The sequence below is a fragment of the Spermophilus citellus genome (genome assembly GCF_964194105.1).
Source record: "Spermophilus citellus genome assembly, chromosome: 2".
NCBI lineage: Eukaryota > Metazoa > Chordata > Mammalia > Rodentia > Sciuridae > Spermophilus > Spermophilus citellus.
The window spans coordinates 195,770,420-195,788,874 of NC_138183.1; the positions used below are offsets into that span (position 1 = coordinate 195,770,420).

Genomic DNA, 18,455 nt, shown 5'->3' on the forward strand with positions numbered 1-18,455 from the left:
GTTTTGGTCTTTTTTGGAACCAGGGCGGTCGAACCCAGGCTTTGTGAATGCAAGGCAGATGCTTTTCTACTGAGCTACATCCCAGCCTTATATAAAATTTTTATAGACACTTCAATCCAAATGTTCATTCACAGAGAAAGGTTAAACAAAATGTGGCATATTTTTATAATGGAATACCACAGAACAATAAAAAAAATTGTCAATATCATGAATGAATTCTCATAAATAATATTAAGTACAAAAAGAGAATATATCAGTCCATTGTGTCAGATGCAAGAATAGCCAAAAGTATTCTATGTGACAGAAACTAGAGTTCTGGTTGAATTCTGGTCTACCAATGAACTTTCCAGGGTTTAAAAAAAAAAAAAATTCTCTATCCTGTTTGGGGTGTTAGATACCAGATACATACATGTCAAAATTAACTGAAATCAACACTTAAAAATTAATGTACGTCTTCGTTATATGTATATTTCACATGAGTTTAATAAAATAAAAATATAATTATCTTCACTCAAACCTGAAACAGTGTTAATAGATAAAAAAGGTAAAAGATGATCAAGATACTCTAATCTTGTAGTTTACTTGTTTAATGGATTAATTTTGGGGGATTAGGGGTTAATACAACAATTTTTATTTGAATGTGCAATACAGGTCAGCAATTATGATCTCTCTATATAATCTAGCTCAAATCTTGAAAATTTAATATAGCAGAAAATAATCACACTCATTTAAACACTAGTAAGCGGGCTGAGGTTGTGGCTCAGTGGTAGAGCACTTGCCTAGCATGTGTGAGGCACTGGGTTCAATTCTCAGCACCACATATAAATAAATAAAATAAAGATCCATTGACAATAATAATTAAAAAAAAAAACTAGTATGCAAGCTATCTGAGTTGCAGAGTTAGGGAATGTATCATGGCAATCTCTCTGATTATAAAATTAGGCCTCTTTAAACTAAACCAAGGTAATTAAACACATTAATTTTAACTATTTCAAATGTAGATAATGTACATGAATCTGACCTGCTGGATGCACATGATAAGCATTATTTTCTATTTCTTCTCTGTCATCTTGCAGTGACTCATCATGAAAGGAGGTTTCTTCACTGCTTCCTTCCAGTCCATTTCGCAAAGCAACCCGCATGTTTAATGCAACAATTGAATCATCCACACTATTGCTACTGTTGTGTTTACTTCCAGAATTCTCAGGGGTTTGAGGAATGGGTTTGGCAATAGGATTATTATAAAAACGCGATACAATAGAATCATCATCACCATCCTGCTGATGGTTCTCATCTTCAGGTTTACTCAGGAAACTAAATCTGAAAAAGAATAATGTAATAACTCCTTAATCAGTAATAACAACAACACTAACCTTTAATGACCCTTTACTAAGTATCTGGCAATGTTCTGGGTAATTCCAAATATTAAACATTAATTTTGTATTTAAAGCAATCCTGTGAAATAGGTTATAATTTCTTTTCCTATTTTACAGAAAACTTGGCACAGAAAAATAAAATAACTTGTGCAATGCTGTAAAGTTTGAGTACTGAAAAAAAAATTTTTGATATTTAAAAAATTTTTAGTTATAGATGGACATATTATCTTTGTTTATTTTTATGTGGTGCTGAGGCTCGAACCCATTGCCTCACATGTGGGAGGCAAGAGCTCTGCACTGAGCTACAAGCCCAGTCCCTAAAGCTGAAAAGTTTTTTCTTTAATACATGGACATAATATCTTAATTTCGTTTATATATTTTTATGTGGTGCTGAGGATCTAACCCAGTGCCTCACATGTGCGAGGCAAGCGCTCTACCACTAGCCACAACCCCAGCCCCCCTAAAGCTGAAGTTTTAACACAGAAACTCTACCTCTAGATTCTATGTCTTTAACTGCTCTATTTTCATGAATGAATGGATCTTAGAACCTCAATTTTTGGTCTAAAACAAAAAAATTTTTTTTAAATTTTTTTTTTAAGAGGGGGGGGGGGAGAGAATTTTTTAATATTTATTTTTTAGTTCTCGGCGGACACAACATCTTTGTTGGTATGTGGTGCTGAGGATCGAACCCGGGTCGCACGCATGCCAGGCGAGTGCGCTACCGCTTGAGCCACATCCCCAGCCCCTAAAACAAAAATTTTAAGCTGGGGTTGTAGCTTAACAATAAAGCGCTAGTCTAGCATGAAATAGGCTTTGAGTTCAATTCCTAGCACTGCAAAAAACAAACAACAAAAAACAAAAACAGTATGCTCAATTCAAAGCCAGCCTTAGCAAAAGCAAGGCAACTCAGTGAGACCCTGTCTCTAAATAAAATACAAAATAAGGCTGGGGATGTGGCTCAGTGGCCAAATGCCCAAGTCAATCCCCAGTACCACCTCAAAAACAAACAAAAAACCAGTATGCTCTACTGTGTGGGAACAAATGGTTGGTGATTAATTTCAAGATAAAACACTGAAAAAATTTTTACTTTAATATTAGAGTCTGCATTAAATAAAGAAGTATTATTAATCAAAGAAGTCTTTGTATATTCTAAGTAGAATGAAGTATAATTAAGGATTTTTGTACGAAAGCATTATGTTGAAGAAAAGAATAATAAATAATCTAAATATCCAATAATGGAGAACTAGTTTATCTTTTTTTAAAAAATATTTATATTTTAGAAGTAGTTGGACACAAAACCTTTGTTTATTTATTTTTATGTGGCGCAGAGGATCCAAACCAGGGCCTTGCATTTGCTAGTCGATTATTTACCGCTGAGCCACAATCCCAGCCCCTAGTTTAATTATCTTACATTCACCATAATGACTATACAGCCATTAAAAATAAGAAGGCAGACATATTCATACAAATATGGAAAGGCAACTATAATAGATGGAAATAAGCTGGTTGTAAAATATATCATTAATGCATAATTTCTACAATATTAGTACTTATAAATCAACAAATTTCTTCAGTGGATAAGTTTATACCAAACTATTAAGGATTAATATAAATACTATTAACTCCTCTTTTACAAACTCCATACTGATTATTTTTTTTTTGTTCAGTTATATTTTGCTAATTATACCAGACAAAGTACTCCTTATTGTAAGGAAGTGAGTGTCAAATGTATGCTAACCCTGTTTAAAGCAATATGTACTGATACCAAAATAGTTTTGCAGATATGAAACAGAATTTTACAGTTTAAAGTACCCAAGAAATAAAAATATTATTCAGTTTCTAGATACCTCTAAGTTGTAATTCTTCTATGGAATATTCACAAATCTTTAGAAATTTTCATAAAATTCTAAGCTCAGAATCTTCTCTAAATGAGAATAGGATTTTAAAAGCAACTTAAAACAATTAGCTTACCTCTCACCATTTTCTGGATATTCAGATGGTGAAGCTAGGTCTTCCGCATCACGATTAACAGGAGAAAAGAGATTGCTATTGTTAAGGTTCTTCAAAACCAACTTCTTGATGCTCTTCCTATAAACAGTGACCAAAAGAAAAATAAAAATAGAATTTAGGTATACAGTTATATCATAGACATCTTCTTAAAAATAGATCCCAGGGCTGGGGTTGTGGCTCAGAACTAGAGTGCTCACCTAGCATGTGTGAGGCCCTGGGTTCGGTCCTCAACACAACAACAACAACAAAAAAAACAAATAAAGGTATTGTGTCCAACTACACCTAAAAAATAATTAAAAAATAAAACAAAAAAACAAACAAACAACAACAACAACAACAACAACAAAAAACTAGAGCCCAAAAGGATACTCTTATACACCAAAAGATGATCTAACAACCTGGATGCGGTGGTATATATCTATAATTCCATCTACTTGGGAGGCTGAGGCAGGAGATTGTAAATTCAAGGCTAACCTGGGCAACTTAGCAAGACCTTATCTCAAAATGAAAAGGGTTGGGCAGGTAACTCAGTGGACAAAGAGATCTAACAAGTTCATTTACTTCTCTTCTTAGAAATGTATAATTATAACATAAATAGCCCCAACATATTATATTCTAATTTTTGGAAGAATAAAGCTAAGGACATTCAAATTGAAGTAGAAAATCCCCTTCCTCCTCTGAGCCCCAGAATGCTATCACTGATTACATTTTAATTCATGCCTTTACTCTCTTTAAGAGATTTTTCCTCTATTTTAGAAGTTAGTATTTTACAATCTCTTCCACAGAACTTAATATGCTATCTAGAAGAAAACAGGTGAACAGATTCTTGTGACTAAATGAGAAAGATTTTTTTTAAAAAAGATAATGAATGGAATAAAAACTCCTGGTATCTAATGAGAAAAATATTCAGATACCTTAAAGTTCAGGTTTATGTATAGCATGTTTACTTCAAGAACTTCCTATCATATACAAGTTTTGTTTTGTTTTGTACTGGGAATTGAACCCAAGGGTGCTTTGCCACTTAGCAACATCCCCAGCCTTTTTTAAAAAAGAATTTTAAGATAGAGTCTTGACAAGTCTTTCTTTCTTTCTTTTTTTTTTTTTTTTAGAGAGAGAATTTTTAATATATATTTTGTTTTTTTTTAGTTTTTGGCGGACACAACATCTTTGGTTGTATGTGGTGCTGAGGATCAAACCTGGGCCACACGCATGCCAGTCGAGCGCGCTACCGCTTGAGCCACATCCCCAGCCCATTGACAAGTCTTTCTAAGTTGCTGAGGATGAACTTAAACTTGTTACCCTCCTACCTCAATGTCCATAGTTGCTGGGATGATGGGTGTGCCCCACCTTTCCAGCTATTTTTCAATTATCTTAAAAAGCACATTACTTTTAAAAGAATCTCCTGTCAGTGGTGAGTACTTGGCTAGCATGCAGAAGGCCAGGGAATCAATCCCCAGTGTGCAAAAAAAAAAAAAAAAAAAAAAGAATGAATTTCTCTGAAGGCCAATATCATGCTTGAAGTCTAGGTACTGCCAGACAGTTTAGTAAATATAACAACTGACATATAAAATAAAAATCAAATAAAGACATAACATACCCATTATTGCTAAGTAACCAGGGAAATGTAAATCAAAACCACAATGAGATGCCACTTCACACTTGTTAGTGTGGCTATTTAAATCAAATAAAACGAAAAGTGCTGACAAGGAGAAACCGAACACTGCTAATGATGATGTGAAATGGTACAATTGCTGGGAAAATAGTTTGGCATTTCTCAAAAAGTTAAACACAGAATTAACATTATGACCAACTCCATTCCTAGGTATTTACTCAATTGAAAACAGACATGTTTAGATACCTGTATGCCAACACAAACAACAGCCTTATTCAAAATATTAAACACACTAAGTGTCCATCAACAGAAGAATAAATTTTTAAAAAATATTTTTAGCTGTAGTTGGACATAATACCTTTATTTTATTTTTAGAAGATGATGAGGAACGAACCCAGTGCCCTGCACATGCTAGGCGAACACTCTATCGCCGAGCCACAACCCTCATCCCCAGAAGAAAAAAATTTTTAAATGTGGCATATCCATACGATGGAACATAATTCAACTATAAAAAGGAACAAAGTTCTGTTACATTCTACATGGATGAATCCTGAAAACACACTATGTGAAATAAGCCAGACAAGAAAAACAAATAAGGTGGGGCTGGAGTTGTGGCTTAGTAGCAGAGCACTTGCCTGGCTAATGAGGTGGGGCTGGAGTTGTGGCTGTGTGGTAGAGCACTTGCCTGGCATGTGTGAGGCCTTGGGTTCGATTCTCACCACATATAAATAAATAAATAAATGAAAGATCCATTTTAAAAAAGAAACACATATGATTGTCTTTAATGTAAAGTATCTAGAATAGGCAAATTTATAAACTAAGTAATAAAGAGGTTATCCAGGATTGGAGTTTCAGAAAGAATAGGAAACTACTATCTAATGAATACAGAGTTTCTGTTTGGAATGATACAAAGTTCAAGAAATAGTGAAAATGATTATATAATATTGTAAATGTATACACATAAAATGGTTAAAATGGCAAGCTTTATATAAGGTTAACGACATAAAAATTCAAAAGGTTAAAAAAAAGTAAAAAATAGAAGATACAGGAACACATGTAAAATTTATTATAAATATTAAAATGGAGCCAGATGAGGTGATGCCTGCCTGTAATCCCAGCAACTTGGGAGACTGAGGCAGAGAGAACCTCGAGTTCAAAGCCAGCCTCAGCAATTAGCAAGACACTCAGCAACTCAGTGAGACCCTGTATCTAAATAAAATATTTAAAAAAGGCTGAGGATATGGCTCAGTGGTTAAGCGCCCTGAGTTCAATCCCTGGTAGGGGAAAAAAAATTAAAATGGATAAAGTTAGGAAGATTGTAGAAGTGTTCATATTTTCCTGTGATATGTAAACCCAAGGAAACTAGCTAAAAATTAAGCATGTATGTAGCATGTATGTAGAAGTTCTTAATGATTCAAATGGTGTAACTTAAGCTCATCGTATCCAACAACTACTGAGTACACATCTTTCTCAAGTATGTAGACATGGAACATTTAAAACTAACATTAGGACTGGGGATGTGGCTCAAGTGGTAGCGTGCTCGCCTGGCATGCGTGCGGCCTGGGTTTGATCCTCAGCACCACATACAAACAAAGATGTTGTGCCGGCCGATAACTAAAAAATAAATATTAAAATTCTCTCTCTCTCTCTCTCTACCTCTCTCTTTAAAAAAATAAATAAAAAAATAAAACTAACATTACATTGAGCCATTAAAGCAAGCCGTAAATTAATAACAAAAAGATATCTATGAGTCCCCCTTATTTGTGGTTTCACTTATAACACAGTCTGAAAATAGTAAATAGAAAATTCCATAACTAGAACAAAGGCACTTTTTTTTTGTTAAATCCCCCTTTAATTTTTTTTTTTTTTTTATGTGGTTCTGTGGAGGGAATCCAGTGCCTGGCTAGGTAAACACTCTACCACTGAGATACAACCCCAGCCACACATATTAACTTAATCATTACAGTACATCGTTCTAATCGTTCCATATTATTAGTTCTTAATCTCTTACTGTGCCTAGTTTATAAATTAGATTTTATCATAAGTATGCATATATGTACAGAAAAAACACAGTAAAGATACAGTTCTACAGTAGTTTGTAGATTCAGTTTCTGTAGTAGTTCGGTAGAATGTCTGCAGTTTCAGACATTCACTGGAGGTCTTGAAACTGAATCCCCTTGGAGAAAAAGGGACTACTGTTCTGGAAAGAAGTAAAACTGAAAATCAAAGACCAAAATATCCAATTAGAAAAAGGACAAATACAAAAGGGGACGGTAGGGAAGAAACTAAGACAAAATAAAAGTATTAATGAAGATGATATAATATAAATTAATGAAACAGAAACAGTCACAGAATAGAGAACATTAATAATGCTAGAAGTTAGTTCTTTGAAAAGACCAATTAAATTGGTAGATTCCTTACCAAACTGAAAACAAGAGAAGGCACAAAATAATTAGTGCTAGGATTAAAAAAAAAAAGGGCACCTCTACGGATTCTACCAACATAAAAAAATATAAGGTTATTTTTAGATAACTTATTCCAATAAATTTGACATTTTAATTAGGTGAAATAATTACTTTAAAAACATGACTTGCCAAAAGTAATAAAAAAAAAAAAAAAAGTTATAGCTAGGCACGGTGGTACATGGCCTGTAATCCCAGTGGAACAGGATGAGGCAGGAGGATTGCAAGTTCAAGGTCAGCCTCAGCAAATTAACAATGGCCTAAGCAACATACTGTCTCAAAATTTATACCTTTAATTTTTTTATTTTTATGTGGTGCTGAGGATCAAATCCAGTGTCTCATACTTGCTAGCAAGCACGCTGACACTGAACTACAACCCCAGGCCTCCTGTCTCAAAATAAAAAAAAGTAATAAAAAAGTCTGGGGATGTGGATCAGGAGTGACACTGGGTTTAGAACCTGGTAACCCAGAAAAAATATACATTTAAAAACAAAAACAACAAAAACCTGAATGGTTTTATAACTTTTTAAAAAGTTACATATTTTTTTTCCAGCCTTCTTAAAAATACTTCTTTAGGCATGTGTGTGTGTGTGTGTGTGTGTGTGTGTGTGTGTATGTATATATTCATACTACTCAAAACAGAAACTTAGAAAATTTATAAGCTGTTTGGGGTTGTGGCTCAGTGGTAGAGTGCTTGCCTAGCATGCATAAGGCACTGGGTTCATCCCAGTACCACATAAAAACAAACAAAAAAATTAAGGTATTCTGTCCATCTACAACAACAACAAAATAATAATAATAGAAAATAAACAAATCAAACTGGAGATGTAGCTCCAGGATACAGCATACCTGGGTCCTGGGTATGCTTTATCTCCATCTCGATTTTTTTTTTTGGAGCTACATCTCAAAAAAAAAAAACAAAAAAATCATACACAGTTTATTTCTGGAAATTTCCACTTAACATATTTGGAACACACTTGACTCGAAAAATAAAACCATAAATGTAATATCATGGATAAGAGGAATTATAGTATTAAATTATAGAAAGCTGACAGCAGAAACTGGAAAAATCTTTACACTCTTATTCTTTGGGTTAGATGACCACAATTCTTTTTCTTTTTTAAAGACAGGATTTTGTTATGACTCTGAACTCCTGGGCTCAAATGATCCTCCTTGCCTCAGACTTCCAAGTAGGGTTTATAGGCATGTCACAGCACCGTTTTAGAAGATCACTATTTCTAAGCCCCTCCTCCCTCCCATGAGTAGTTATAAGCAAACTGGTGAGATTCTCTATTATTGTTTATCTCCTTATATATCTCCTAAGAGCCACATTCATATATTATCCATTTATGGTCAACCGCCATATTGTAGGAACTCTTCTAGGCACACTGAACTGTAGGAAAAAAATCAAAGTTCCCTGCCTATTTAGTTTATGTTCTAGAGGGACAAAATGGACAAAAACCAAATATAAAATAAGATGTATATTATAAAATGAAAGGAATAAAAAGAATACAAAAACAAAAACAAGAATGGAGCTAGGTGTGTGGCACACACCTGTAATCCCAGAGACTTGGGAAGCTGAGGTAGAAGTGCAAGTTACAGGTCCACCTAAATAACCTGGTGAGACCCTGACACAAAATAAAAAAAATAAAAATGGCTAGGGATGTAGCTCAGTGGCAAAGTGTGCCTACTTTTAATCCCCAGGACCAAAACAGGAAGGGTATAGGGTGGTCAGAGAAGCCTTCATTGAGGAGATGAGTGAGTAAAGAGTGAGAGGGTTAGCTATATGGATATCTGGGGAAAAGTGTGTGAAGAGACCAACTGGGGCAATAGCATGCCCATTCTGTTCTTTTAAAATAGAGTGATCTTACTCTCTCATGATTCTGTTCTTTTTTTAAAGTAAGGATCTTACTGCAAGGAGGCAGTAAGATTAAAGCAGAGTGGCTGGGGTTGTGGAAGACAGTGTGATACAATATAACTTATTCTTCAAAAGGATCACTGTGGTATCTATCTCTGAAAGCAAAAGTGTAAGGGTAAAAGCAGAAACATTAGTTAGGAGGATATTATAGTAATTCAGGCAAAAAAATGTAGTACCTTAGATTGGGGTAATAACTGTTAATATGATGAGAACTGGTCAAATACAGAGTAATTACTAAAGGTAAAATCAAGGAGGATATGTAAATAGCTTGGATAAGAAATGGGAGAAAAAGGTGAAGACTGCTCCAAAGTTTCTGACTAAAATGAGAGAAATGCAGTTACTTCAGAGAGGGATGGCTCTGTGTGAAAGGGAACTGAGAAGGAATTTAAGGAGTTCAGTACTAGACATATTAATTTTGAAATAAAGGCCTACTTGGCACCTAAATGGAGATGTAGAATAGGGTTGAACATAAGAATCTTGAGAAGATAAATGTGATGGCATATGCCTGTAATCCCAGTGACTCAGGAGGCTGAGGCAGGAGGATCTCCAGTTCAAAGTGAGCCTCAGCAAATCTGGAGAACAACATTTCAGTTAGAGATAAAAATCTGGGAACCATAAGATAATAATGATTTGAAGAAAGATGAAATCAAAGCACTCTGGAAGTAAGCAGATAAATTGGAATCAGGTTGGGAAGGACAGAAATTGGCAAAGGAGACCAAGAAACGTGATCAGAGTGGTAGAAAATTAAGGACAAAGGAACAGACCAACTAAATGAAATGCATCTAGTATAGTAAAACTGTTGACAGCAAATCCACAGAAGTGGACCAAGGAGAACATGCAGTATTAAGAGTAAATAAGAGCAGCTTTGCCAGGTACAGTTGCACATCCCTATTAATTCTAGCAACTTGGAAAGCTGAGGCAGAAGGACTGAAAGTTTAAGGCTGGCCTTAGCAACTTAGTGTGACCCTGTCTAAAAATAAAAAAAAATTAAAAGGACTGGGGATGTAGCTCAGTTGTAAACAGCCCTGGGTTCAATCCCTAATATGAAGGAAAAAAAAAAGTATAAAACATGCCCCTTCCCACCCTAATCCTAATAAGACCTCGTGAAATTGCCCTGAGAACTACTGATCTGATGGACACAATAATGTGTCCATGCCGTCTTTACATTCTATGTGCAAAGCAGTGTGGAAAATACCAGGACATACCTGTGATTAATACAGATTCCTTGCTTTCAAAATAATAAATCACTATTATTCTAAGAAATGTGTAAAAGCAGACTTTCCATCTTTTGTGGAACAGTATATCACATGTCTAAGAAAAAAAATTTGTAATTTTTTAAAATTTTATTAACATTCATGAGCCAAGAATTGTAAGTAATGAATTCTCATTTGTTATCCAAAGATTACTAAAAGAAAAAATGCTCACCTTATTGTTTTTCTGATTAAAGTACATGTTCTTTTTAAAAAGCCTACTATGTGTCTGCTATTTATCTAGAAAAATAATCCAGAAAAGAAATACCCTAATATTCCTTCTCCTGATGTTAAATGCTGTTAATGGTTTGGTGTATAATTTTCTTCAGCTTTTTATTGTAGATTATCAGAATATACTTGGAGAAAAGTTTATTAATAACTCCTCTAGGGCTGAGGATGTGGCTTAAGCAGTAGCACGCTCGCCTGGCATGCGTGCGGCCCGGGTTCGATCCTCAGCACCACAAACAAACAAAGATGTTGTGTCTGCCGAAAACTAGAAAATAAATATTAAAAAAATTCTCTCTGTCTCTCTTCTCTCTCTCTCACTCTCTTTAAAAAAAAAATTAATAACTCCTCTACATACTTTCCTGTATTTTTTGTTTGTTTGTGTATGTCTATGTGCTTTATTATTGGTTCTATTTATCTGTGTATATATTCTCAATTCCGGGAAATTAAAAAAGAAAGAAAGATAAAAAGAGAAAAATAGATTCTTAATTTGGCCTCTTTTTTCTTTGCTGGTTTTATAGTGGCCAGGGGAAAGAACCGAGGGCCTACTGGATGATAGGCAAGTATTCCACCACTGAGCTACAGCCTCAGTCCCCTGACCATCTGTTTATAAAGAGACAAAAAGAGTACTAATTCCTGGAAAAAAACAAAATTAAAATGTGCATTTGTAAAACCAGAAGTATTATCTATCAAAACATTTTTACATCAACCATGAGTAACTGAATCATTTTTATTCTGTGATATCTTGGGTTTTCTTCTCTCTCTCTTTTTTTTTTAAGTAAACTGCATTATATTTGTATTAATCTAAATAATCTTATTTTATATTGTTTGTAAAATAAACTCACTTAGGCATGAATGCTCCATTGGCTAGGGATGGTTCATCATCATCCAGCCCATCAAAGAGATGGGATTTGGCTGTGCCTGTTGTTTGTAAAGCCTTTGGACGAACTCTGGTGGCAGGTCGGGGTGTCAGTTTATAATGAGTAGGTGTAGTAAGAGCCTTCTGGGCTGCTGGATTTGTTGGTTTCAATCTCTGAAAAACAAAAGAAAAGCATCAAAGGACAATCTAGTTTAATTCAAAAGTTGGCACTGGCTTTAAAAATCAGATGACAGAATTCAAACCTAAGTTCTGGCATACCTGATAGATTCCTCTTGAAGTTGCAGCTCCCTTAAAACAAAGCTGTTAACATCAAATATTCTATGTATTTACATATGTGAATGGAACTATTTTTCTCTGTAACTGAGCTCCCAGCCCCATTTGGACTAATTTGTCTGACATTTTAAAAAATGCTACTGGAGAAACTGTGTGGTGGCACACACCTGAGGCAGGAGGTTTGAAAGTTCAGAGCAATCCTCAGCAACTTAGCAAGTCCCTAAGCAACTTAGTAAGACACTGTCTCAAAAATAAAACAAGCTAGGGATGTGGTTCAGTAATTAAGTATCCCTAGGTTCAATCCCTGGTAAATAAATATATGAATAAATAATGCCACTGAGATACTGGATTTGCAAAGTACTTTATAATTAAAATGGATTAATACCACATATTATTAATTTGCCCTGTCCATTTATCTCATAAGAGAATTTAGCTTCTAACAGTTTCATTCTTTAAAACAAGAATGACAATATTTCTTTTTTTAAAGACAGAATTTCTTTTTAAATATTTATTTTTTCAGTTTTCGGTGGACACAACATCTTTTATTTTATGTGGTGCTGAGGATCGAACCCAGCGCCCCATGCGTGCCAGGCGAACGCGCTACCACTTGAGCCACATCCCCAGCCCTAAAGACACATTTTTGTATGCTTTTCCCTAGGTCAGCAGTAATTATTTTTTCTGTATCTGGAAGGCAGCATGACAAATGGAGTAATCAGTTGACTGAAGGGCAGGGCTGAGGTTTGTTAGTTTTTCATTTTGTTTTGGGGCAAGGGTACTGGGGGTTTTACCCAGGGACAATTTACCATTGGTCTACATCTCCAATCCTTTTTATATTCTATTTTGAGACAGATCTCACTAGAACCCACCTTGCTAACAACCTGCATCTCTACTTAAACATCAAAATACAAAGCTCTAACACGGCATATACTTTACTAGGAAATGTATGTAACTGTGATACCTCTAATGAATAAATACCTTCTTTTTCAGTATTCTCCCAAAAAAAAGAAAAAAAATTTACCTCTTCTTTCTTCTTAGGGTCTGACATAGGATTCCGGAAGAGAGGGGAGTCTCCAAAAGGTGAGTATGTTAAACTATTAAGGTGTTGTTGGAGAACAGCCTGTTGGGCAGCAGTAGCATTTGGATCTGTCAGAGCTTTTCAAAAAAAGAAAGGGGAAAAAATGTCAGTCCAAGGATACAATGTGTTTATAGCAGAAAACGCAGTTCTCTATTTGGAGATAATAGTCTTCAAAATATTCAGATTCACTAATGACACTACTGGTTGAGGAAAGAAAACTGAAAAAAAAAATCATGAATAACATAGTTAAAGACATTAAGAGCCAATTTCATATTACACATAAAAATTCATTTAGAAGGTGTCCATTGTCACTATTAATCAAAAAAAATGCAAACTAAAACAACTTTGAAGAAATATTTTATATCTACCTTACTATCAATGGCACAACATTATAAAAAGTTATAGTCTTTGGCTTCTAGAAACATTAAAGACTAATTTAATCTGTCTAAAAGAAAGAATGACAAGATACAGATCAAGTACTGCTTTTATCATTTTTATTTCTAATTTTTAGTAGTACTAGAGATTGAGTCCAGGGATGTTCTACCCCTGAGCTACATCCCCAGTTCTTTTAATTTTGAGACAGGATCTCACTAGGTTGTCCAGCCTGTCCTTGAACTTGTGATTCTCCTGCTATGGCCTACTGAGTCAATGGGATTATTTTTAATCAATTAATTTCAACTACAAAAATTTAATCCAAGGACTCAATTAAATTGGAAATAAAACAGAAATATTCCCAAGTGTTCACTGCACATTATCTAATTATTTAATAAATGAAAATTCCTATGTGTGTGTGTGTGTGTGTGTGTGTGTGTATATATATATATATATATATATATATATTAAAGCCAGTGTGGTGGCACACACCCATAATCCCAGCTACTTGGGAGACTGAGGTCGGAAGATCACAAATTCAAGGCTAGCAGGAGCAATGCAGCAAGTCCCAGTCTCAAAAAATAAAAGGGGCTAAAGATGCAGCTGAATGGTAGAATATGAAGTACCAAGTTCAAGCCCTAATACCACCAAAAGCAAAAAAAAAAACAAAAAAAGTTTTAAATGGGCTAGAAGCATAGCTTAGTGGTAGTGTGTGTGCTTAGCATGCACGAGGCCCTGGGTGCAATTCCAGCAAATCCCCCTTCCAAAAAAGTAATTTTTGGGGGGGACAGCGGGCGGCAGCGCACTAAAAAATACAAAGATGGCAGCATGCAAGCAATGAAAATTATTAAGACATTCTTATTTATTACTTACATTTAATACATCAAAAGGTAAAAAGGACTACCTAGTGTAATTTTTCTCATATTATTATTTTCTTTTAAATATTTTTTAGTTTTTGATTAACACAATACCTTTATTTCATTTTTTTATTTTTAAGTGGCGCTGGAGATCAAACCCAGTGCCTCACACATGCTACATAAGCGCTCTACCATCGAGCCACATTCCAGCCCCTTCTCTCATAAGAAATATTTTTTATAAGTTGCAGAGAACTTTTATAAGTTTCAGTGAACAAAAGGACGAATGAAGACTATATGCATGACCTACAATTGTACAAATCATAAAAAAAACAAAACCCACATGCAACACACTGGTGAAGAAACCTCTTTGCAAGATAAGTAATTCCAAAAAATACTAATTAAATAACAAATAACTCATTTTAGAAATAAAAAATATTATTTTTTTCCCTTTAAAAACATTTAGAAATAGGCTAGGGTCAAAATATATTGTGATAATTCACCTTAAAGGAGTGCCAAAAACAAAACGTTTTGAAATTTCTCAAAATGGAAGGAAAAAAACAAAATCAAGTTGGGCGCAGTGGCGCACGCCTATAATCCAAGCGGCTTAGGAGGCTGAGGTGAGTTCAACATAAGCCTCAGCAAAAGTGAGGTGCTAAGCAACTCGCTGAGACCGTCTCTAAATAAAATACAAACTTTGGCTGGGATGTGGCTCAGTGGTCGAGTGCTCCTGAGTTCAATCCTAAATACTGCCCTCCCCACCCCCCAAAAAAAATCAACTGAAGCAACAACAACAAAAACAAGAATAGGTAGCTACAGCTAAATAAATGAAAATAGAGGAGGAGTACATCCACTTTAGTCAAATGAAACTTTCTTTAGATTGGATATACTCATTAAATACTAAAAGATTCTATGTTGATATTTAGAGAGTACAAATTTGCTTAGGATATTGAAATTCAGAAGTCAATTTAAAGAACACAGAACAAATCATCTGTATTCAGAAACTTCCTAAACCCAATTTGACACCACAGGAAAGCAAGTACCTGGGATTTGAACTCAGAGGTAACTCCACCACTGAGTGGTATCCTGGTCCTATTTGTATTTTATTTAGAGACAGGGTCTCAGAGTTGCTTAGCACTCAGTGATATAAAAAGTATATTAAAAAGCCTCTTTTGATTCCAGTATTACAAACAACACAGCACAGTGTTATTGTGGGACCTATACAAGGAGACTAAGAAAAATTTTTAGAGAACTCTTAATCTTTATTAGTCATTTTGTTAATTGAGAGCCATTTATCAACTTTGGCCACTAATAACTAATCCCACATTATAATTAGTATAGGCCACACTATCTGCACTGGCTCAAAAAGGGGGTGGGGGTATGAAGTAGCGAACCCCTGTAATTCTAGTGGCTTGGGAGGCTGAGGCAGGAGGATTTTGAGTTCAAAGCCAGCCTTAGCAACTGTGAAGTGCTAAGCAATTCAGTGAGACCCTATCTCTAAATAAAATACAAAATAGGGCCAGGGATATGGCTCTTGGTGGAGTGCTCCTGAATTTAAATCCTGAGTATAAAACAAAACAAAACTTCCTTTAACAAACCCAAACAATTAGGAAAGTGTATAAACACATTTTTAAAATATTATAAATATGAAACTTTATGTTAAGAGTATTATTAAAAAATACAGAAAACAGAGCTGATTAAGTTGGCAAAAATATAAACAAGCAAGCACTGAGTAAGCTACTACTTGTGTTATACTCGATTCTTGTCCTAACAATTTAAAAACATAACTAAAGGACTAAATTGTGACCAAATAATTACAGGTACAGGAAAAAGTAGAAAAAAAACAAGTCTTTTAATAACACAGAAGAAACTCATGATGTTTTATTTGGAAGAAAGATAATAGGGTTCCACAAAGGAATTATATCAGTCTTGTTTTTCTTAGCTTTAGGAGATACAAGAAGCACTACTGGGTGCAAAGTCTATGGAGGCTAGTTTAGTTGTCTAATGAGCCTGAACAGATGGAACAATAAGGGTGAACTCACAAAAGCTCTAAAATATCTTCCAACTAAGATTCAGTAGTACAAAGAGTTACATTCTAAAAGTTACATTCAATAGTTACTCCTGAGTGAACAGTAATATTAATATAAAAACTATAATATTAAATTCTTATATCAGGAACTTGTAATTGGCTTAGGAAAAATATATAGATCATTAAAAACCAGTCAAAAAGTCCAAGTAAAAATGGCAGTATTAAGGGAGGGAGAAGGGGTATAGCATGGATGGTGGAAAGAGACCCTCATCATTATACAAAATACATGTATGAAGATATGAATTTGGTGTCAACATACCTTATATATAATCAGAGATATGATAAATGGTGGTATAAAGGTGTATTAAGAATTGTAATGCAAAAAAAAAAAAAATAAGAGAGCTCATATATAATGGCATTTAAAAAAAGGCAGGATTATAGTATTTATACTACCTCCTCCTACTGAAAACAACCAAAGATAAAGAAAAGAAATAAAACCAAAACATCTTTAATGATAAAGACAATTCTAAAGTTCACACAGAGATCAATTAGAATTCTAATTTACCTTTTCTCTCCAAATACTTCATTAAAATCTATGGTTTTTTTAAAAAAGAAAATATATCTATATAAACTCACAACAATAACAACAACAACAAAAACAAAGGGCTGGAGTTGTAGGCTCAGCAGTAGAGTGCTTTATTCGCAGCACTGGATTTGATTATCAGCACCACATATAAATAAGTAAATAAAGGTTCATTAACAACTATAATTTTTTTTAAAAAAGCAAATGAACAGATGAGAAAATATTAACAAATTTTTAGGGGAAAGAAGTGGACAAAGGAATGACAAAGCAGAATAGAGGAAATTACAGCTTAGAATATTCTTAAAGGGAATTAGAGTCAAATGGAGTATGAAAGATCCATGGAAGAATCCCAGAAGACTAGGGACAATAATACCAGGTTTGATGAATAGAGACTGAAAATAGGAGGGAAAGATTAATGAATAGTCTATTTAAAAAACTACCTACTATCATCCTCCTGATTAACCCGATGCTCAAAAGATAGGTCAAAAACATCAGAGTATGACAGAACTAAGACAACATAAGGAAAGGACAAGGACAACTAATATAATGGCATCATCCCAGAACTAAGAATTTAGCATTCTAACATTTAGAGGACCTTTGGATAATAGTTGGTTTCCAGGCTACATATCCTAAAGTGAAATATTGGTAAACAAGCCTCACCCAAATACACAAAGTTGACAGTATTGTTTAAATTAGTATTTTATTCCTAAGTATTCATGGAAACAATCATCAAGCACTAGGATCAAAACAAAAAATAAGCTATGCTTGGTAGGCATATGCCCATAATGCCAGCATCTCTGAAGTCTGAGGAAGAAGGATTGTCAATTTCAAGGCCAGCCTCAGCAACTTAGCAAGACCCTGTCTCAAAGTAAAAAAATATAAGAGGATGAAGATGTAGGTCAAAAAGATTAACAACAAAAGCCCCCTCCCAAAATCCTGATGGAACAGGGGAACACTAAGAAAATTTTAATAATAATTTTAAAATATCATTTCAATGAAAACTGTATCTAGAATCAGATGCTTTAAAAAAGGAACATTCAGAGAACAAGAAAGAAATCTTTCAATCAAAAGGCTCATAGAAAGTAGAAACACAGTTAACATAATATCTAAAATAAATAAATAAATAAATATTTTTTTAAAAAAGAAAGAAACAGGGGCTGGGGATGTGGCTCAAGCAGTAGCGCGCTCGCCTGGTATGCGTGTGGCCCGGGTTCGAGCCTCAACACCACATACAAAAACAAAGATGTTGTGTCCACCGAAAAACTAAAAAATAAATATTAAAATTCTCTCTCTCTCTCTCAAAAAAAAAAAAAAAAAAAAGAAAGAAAGAAAGAAAGAAACACAGTTGACAGACATTAAAACAGAAAAAGTCTAAACAAAACACCATGAACTTTCAGGACAAAAGGACAATCCTAAATGCTTTTGAGGATGTGAGGAACAGGTTACAAGAATAAGACAGACATCAGTCCTGCCAATAATGGACACTGCAAAAAAGGTAAAGTCAATTTCTAAGGATAAATAATTTTCACATCACAA

The 18,455-nt window shown here is 34.4% G+C and overlaps 1 protein-coding gene across 8 annotated transcripts in view; it reads right to left on the reverse strand.

The window, feature by feature from the left end:
- NUP98 (nucleoporin 98 and 96 precursor) overlaps nt 1-18,455 on the reverse strand; it is a gene marked incomplete at its 3' end in the record, with an annotated part of 108,186 nt that overhangs the window by 43,261 nt on the left and 46,470 nt on the right. For all 8 annotated transcript variants that reach the window (XM_081282040.1, XM_081282039.1, XM_081282038.1 and 5 more), the window contains 4 exons: nt 13,025-13,158; nt 11,699-11,886; nt 3,348-3,464; nt 1,022-1,320 (listed from right to left, as the gene is read on the reverse strand). In XM_081282040.1, coding sequence (XP_081138166.1) covers nt 1,022-1,320; nt 3,348-3,464; nt 11,699-11,886; nt 13,025-13,158 — 738 coding nt within the window. The remainder of the gene's footprint in view (nt 1-1,021; nt 1,321-3,347; nt 3,465-11,698; nt 11,887-13,024; nt 13,159-18,455) is intronic.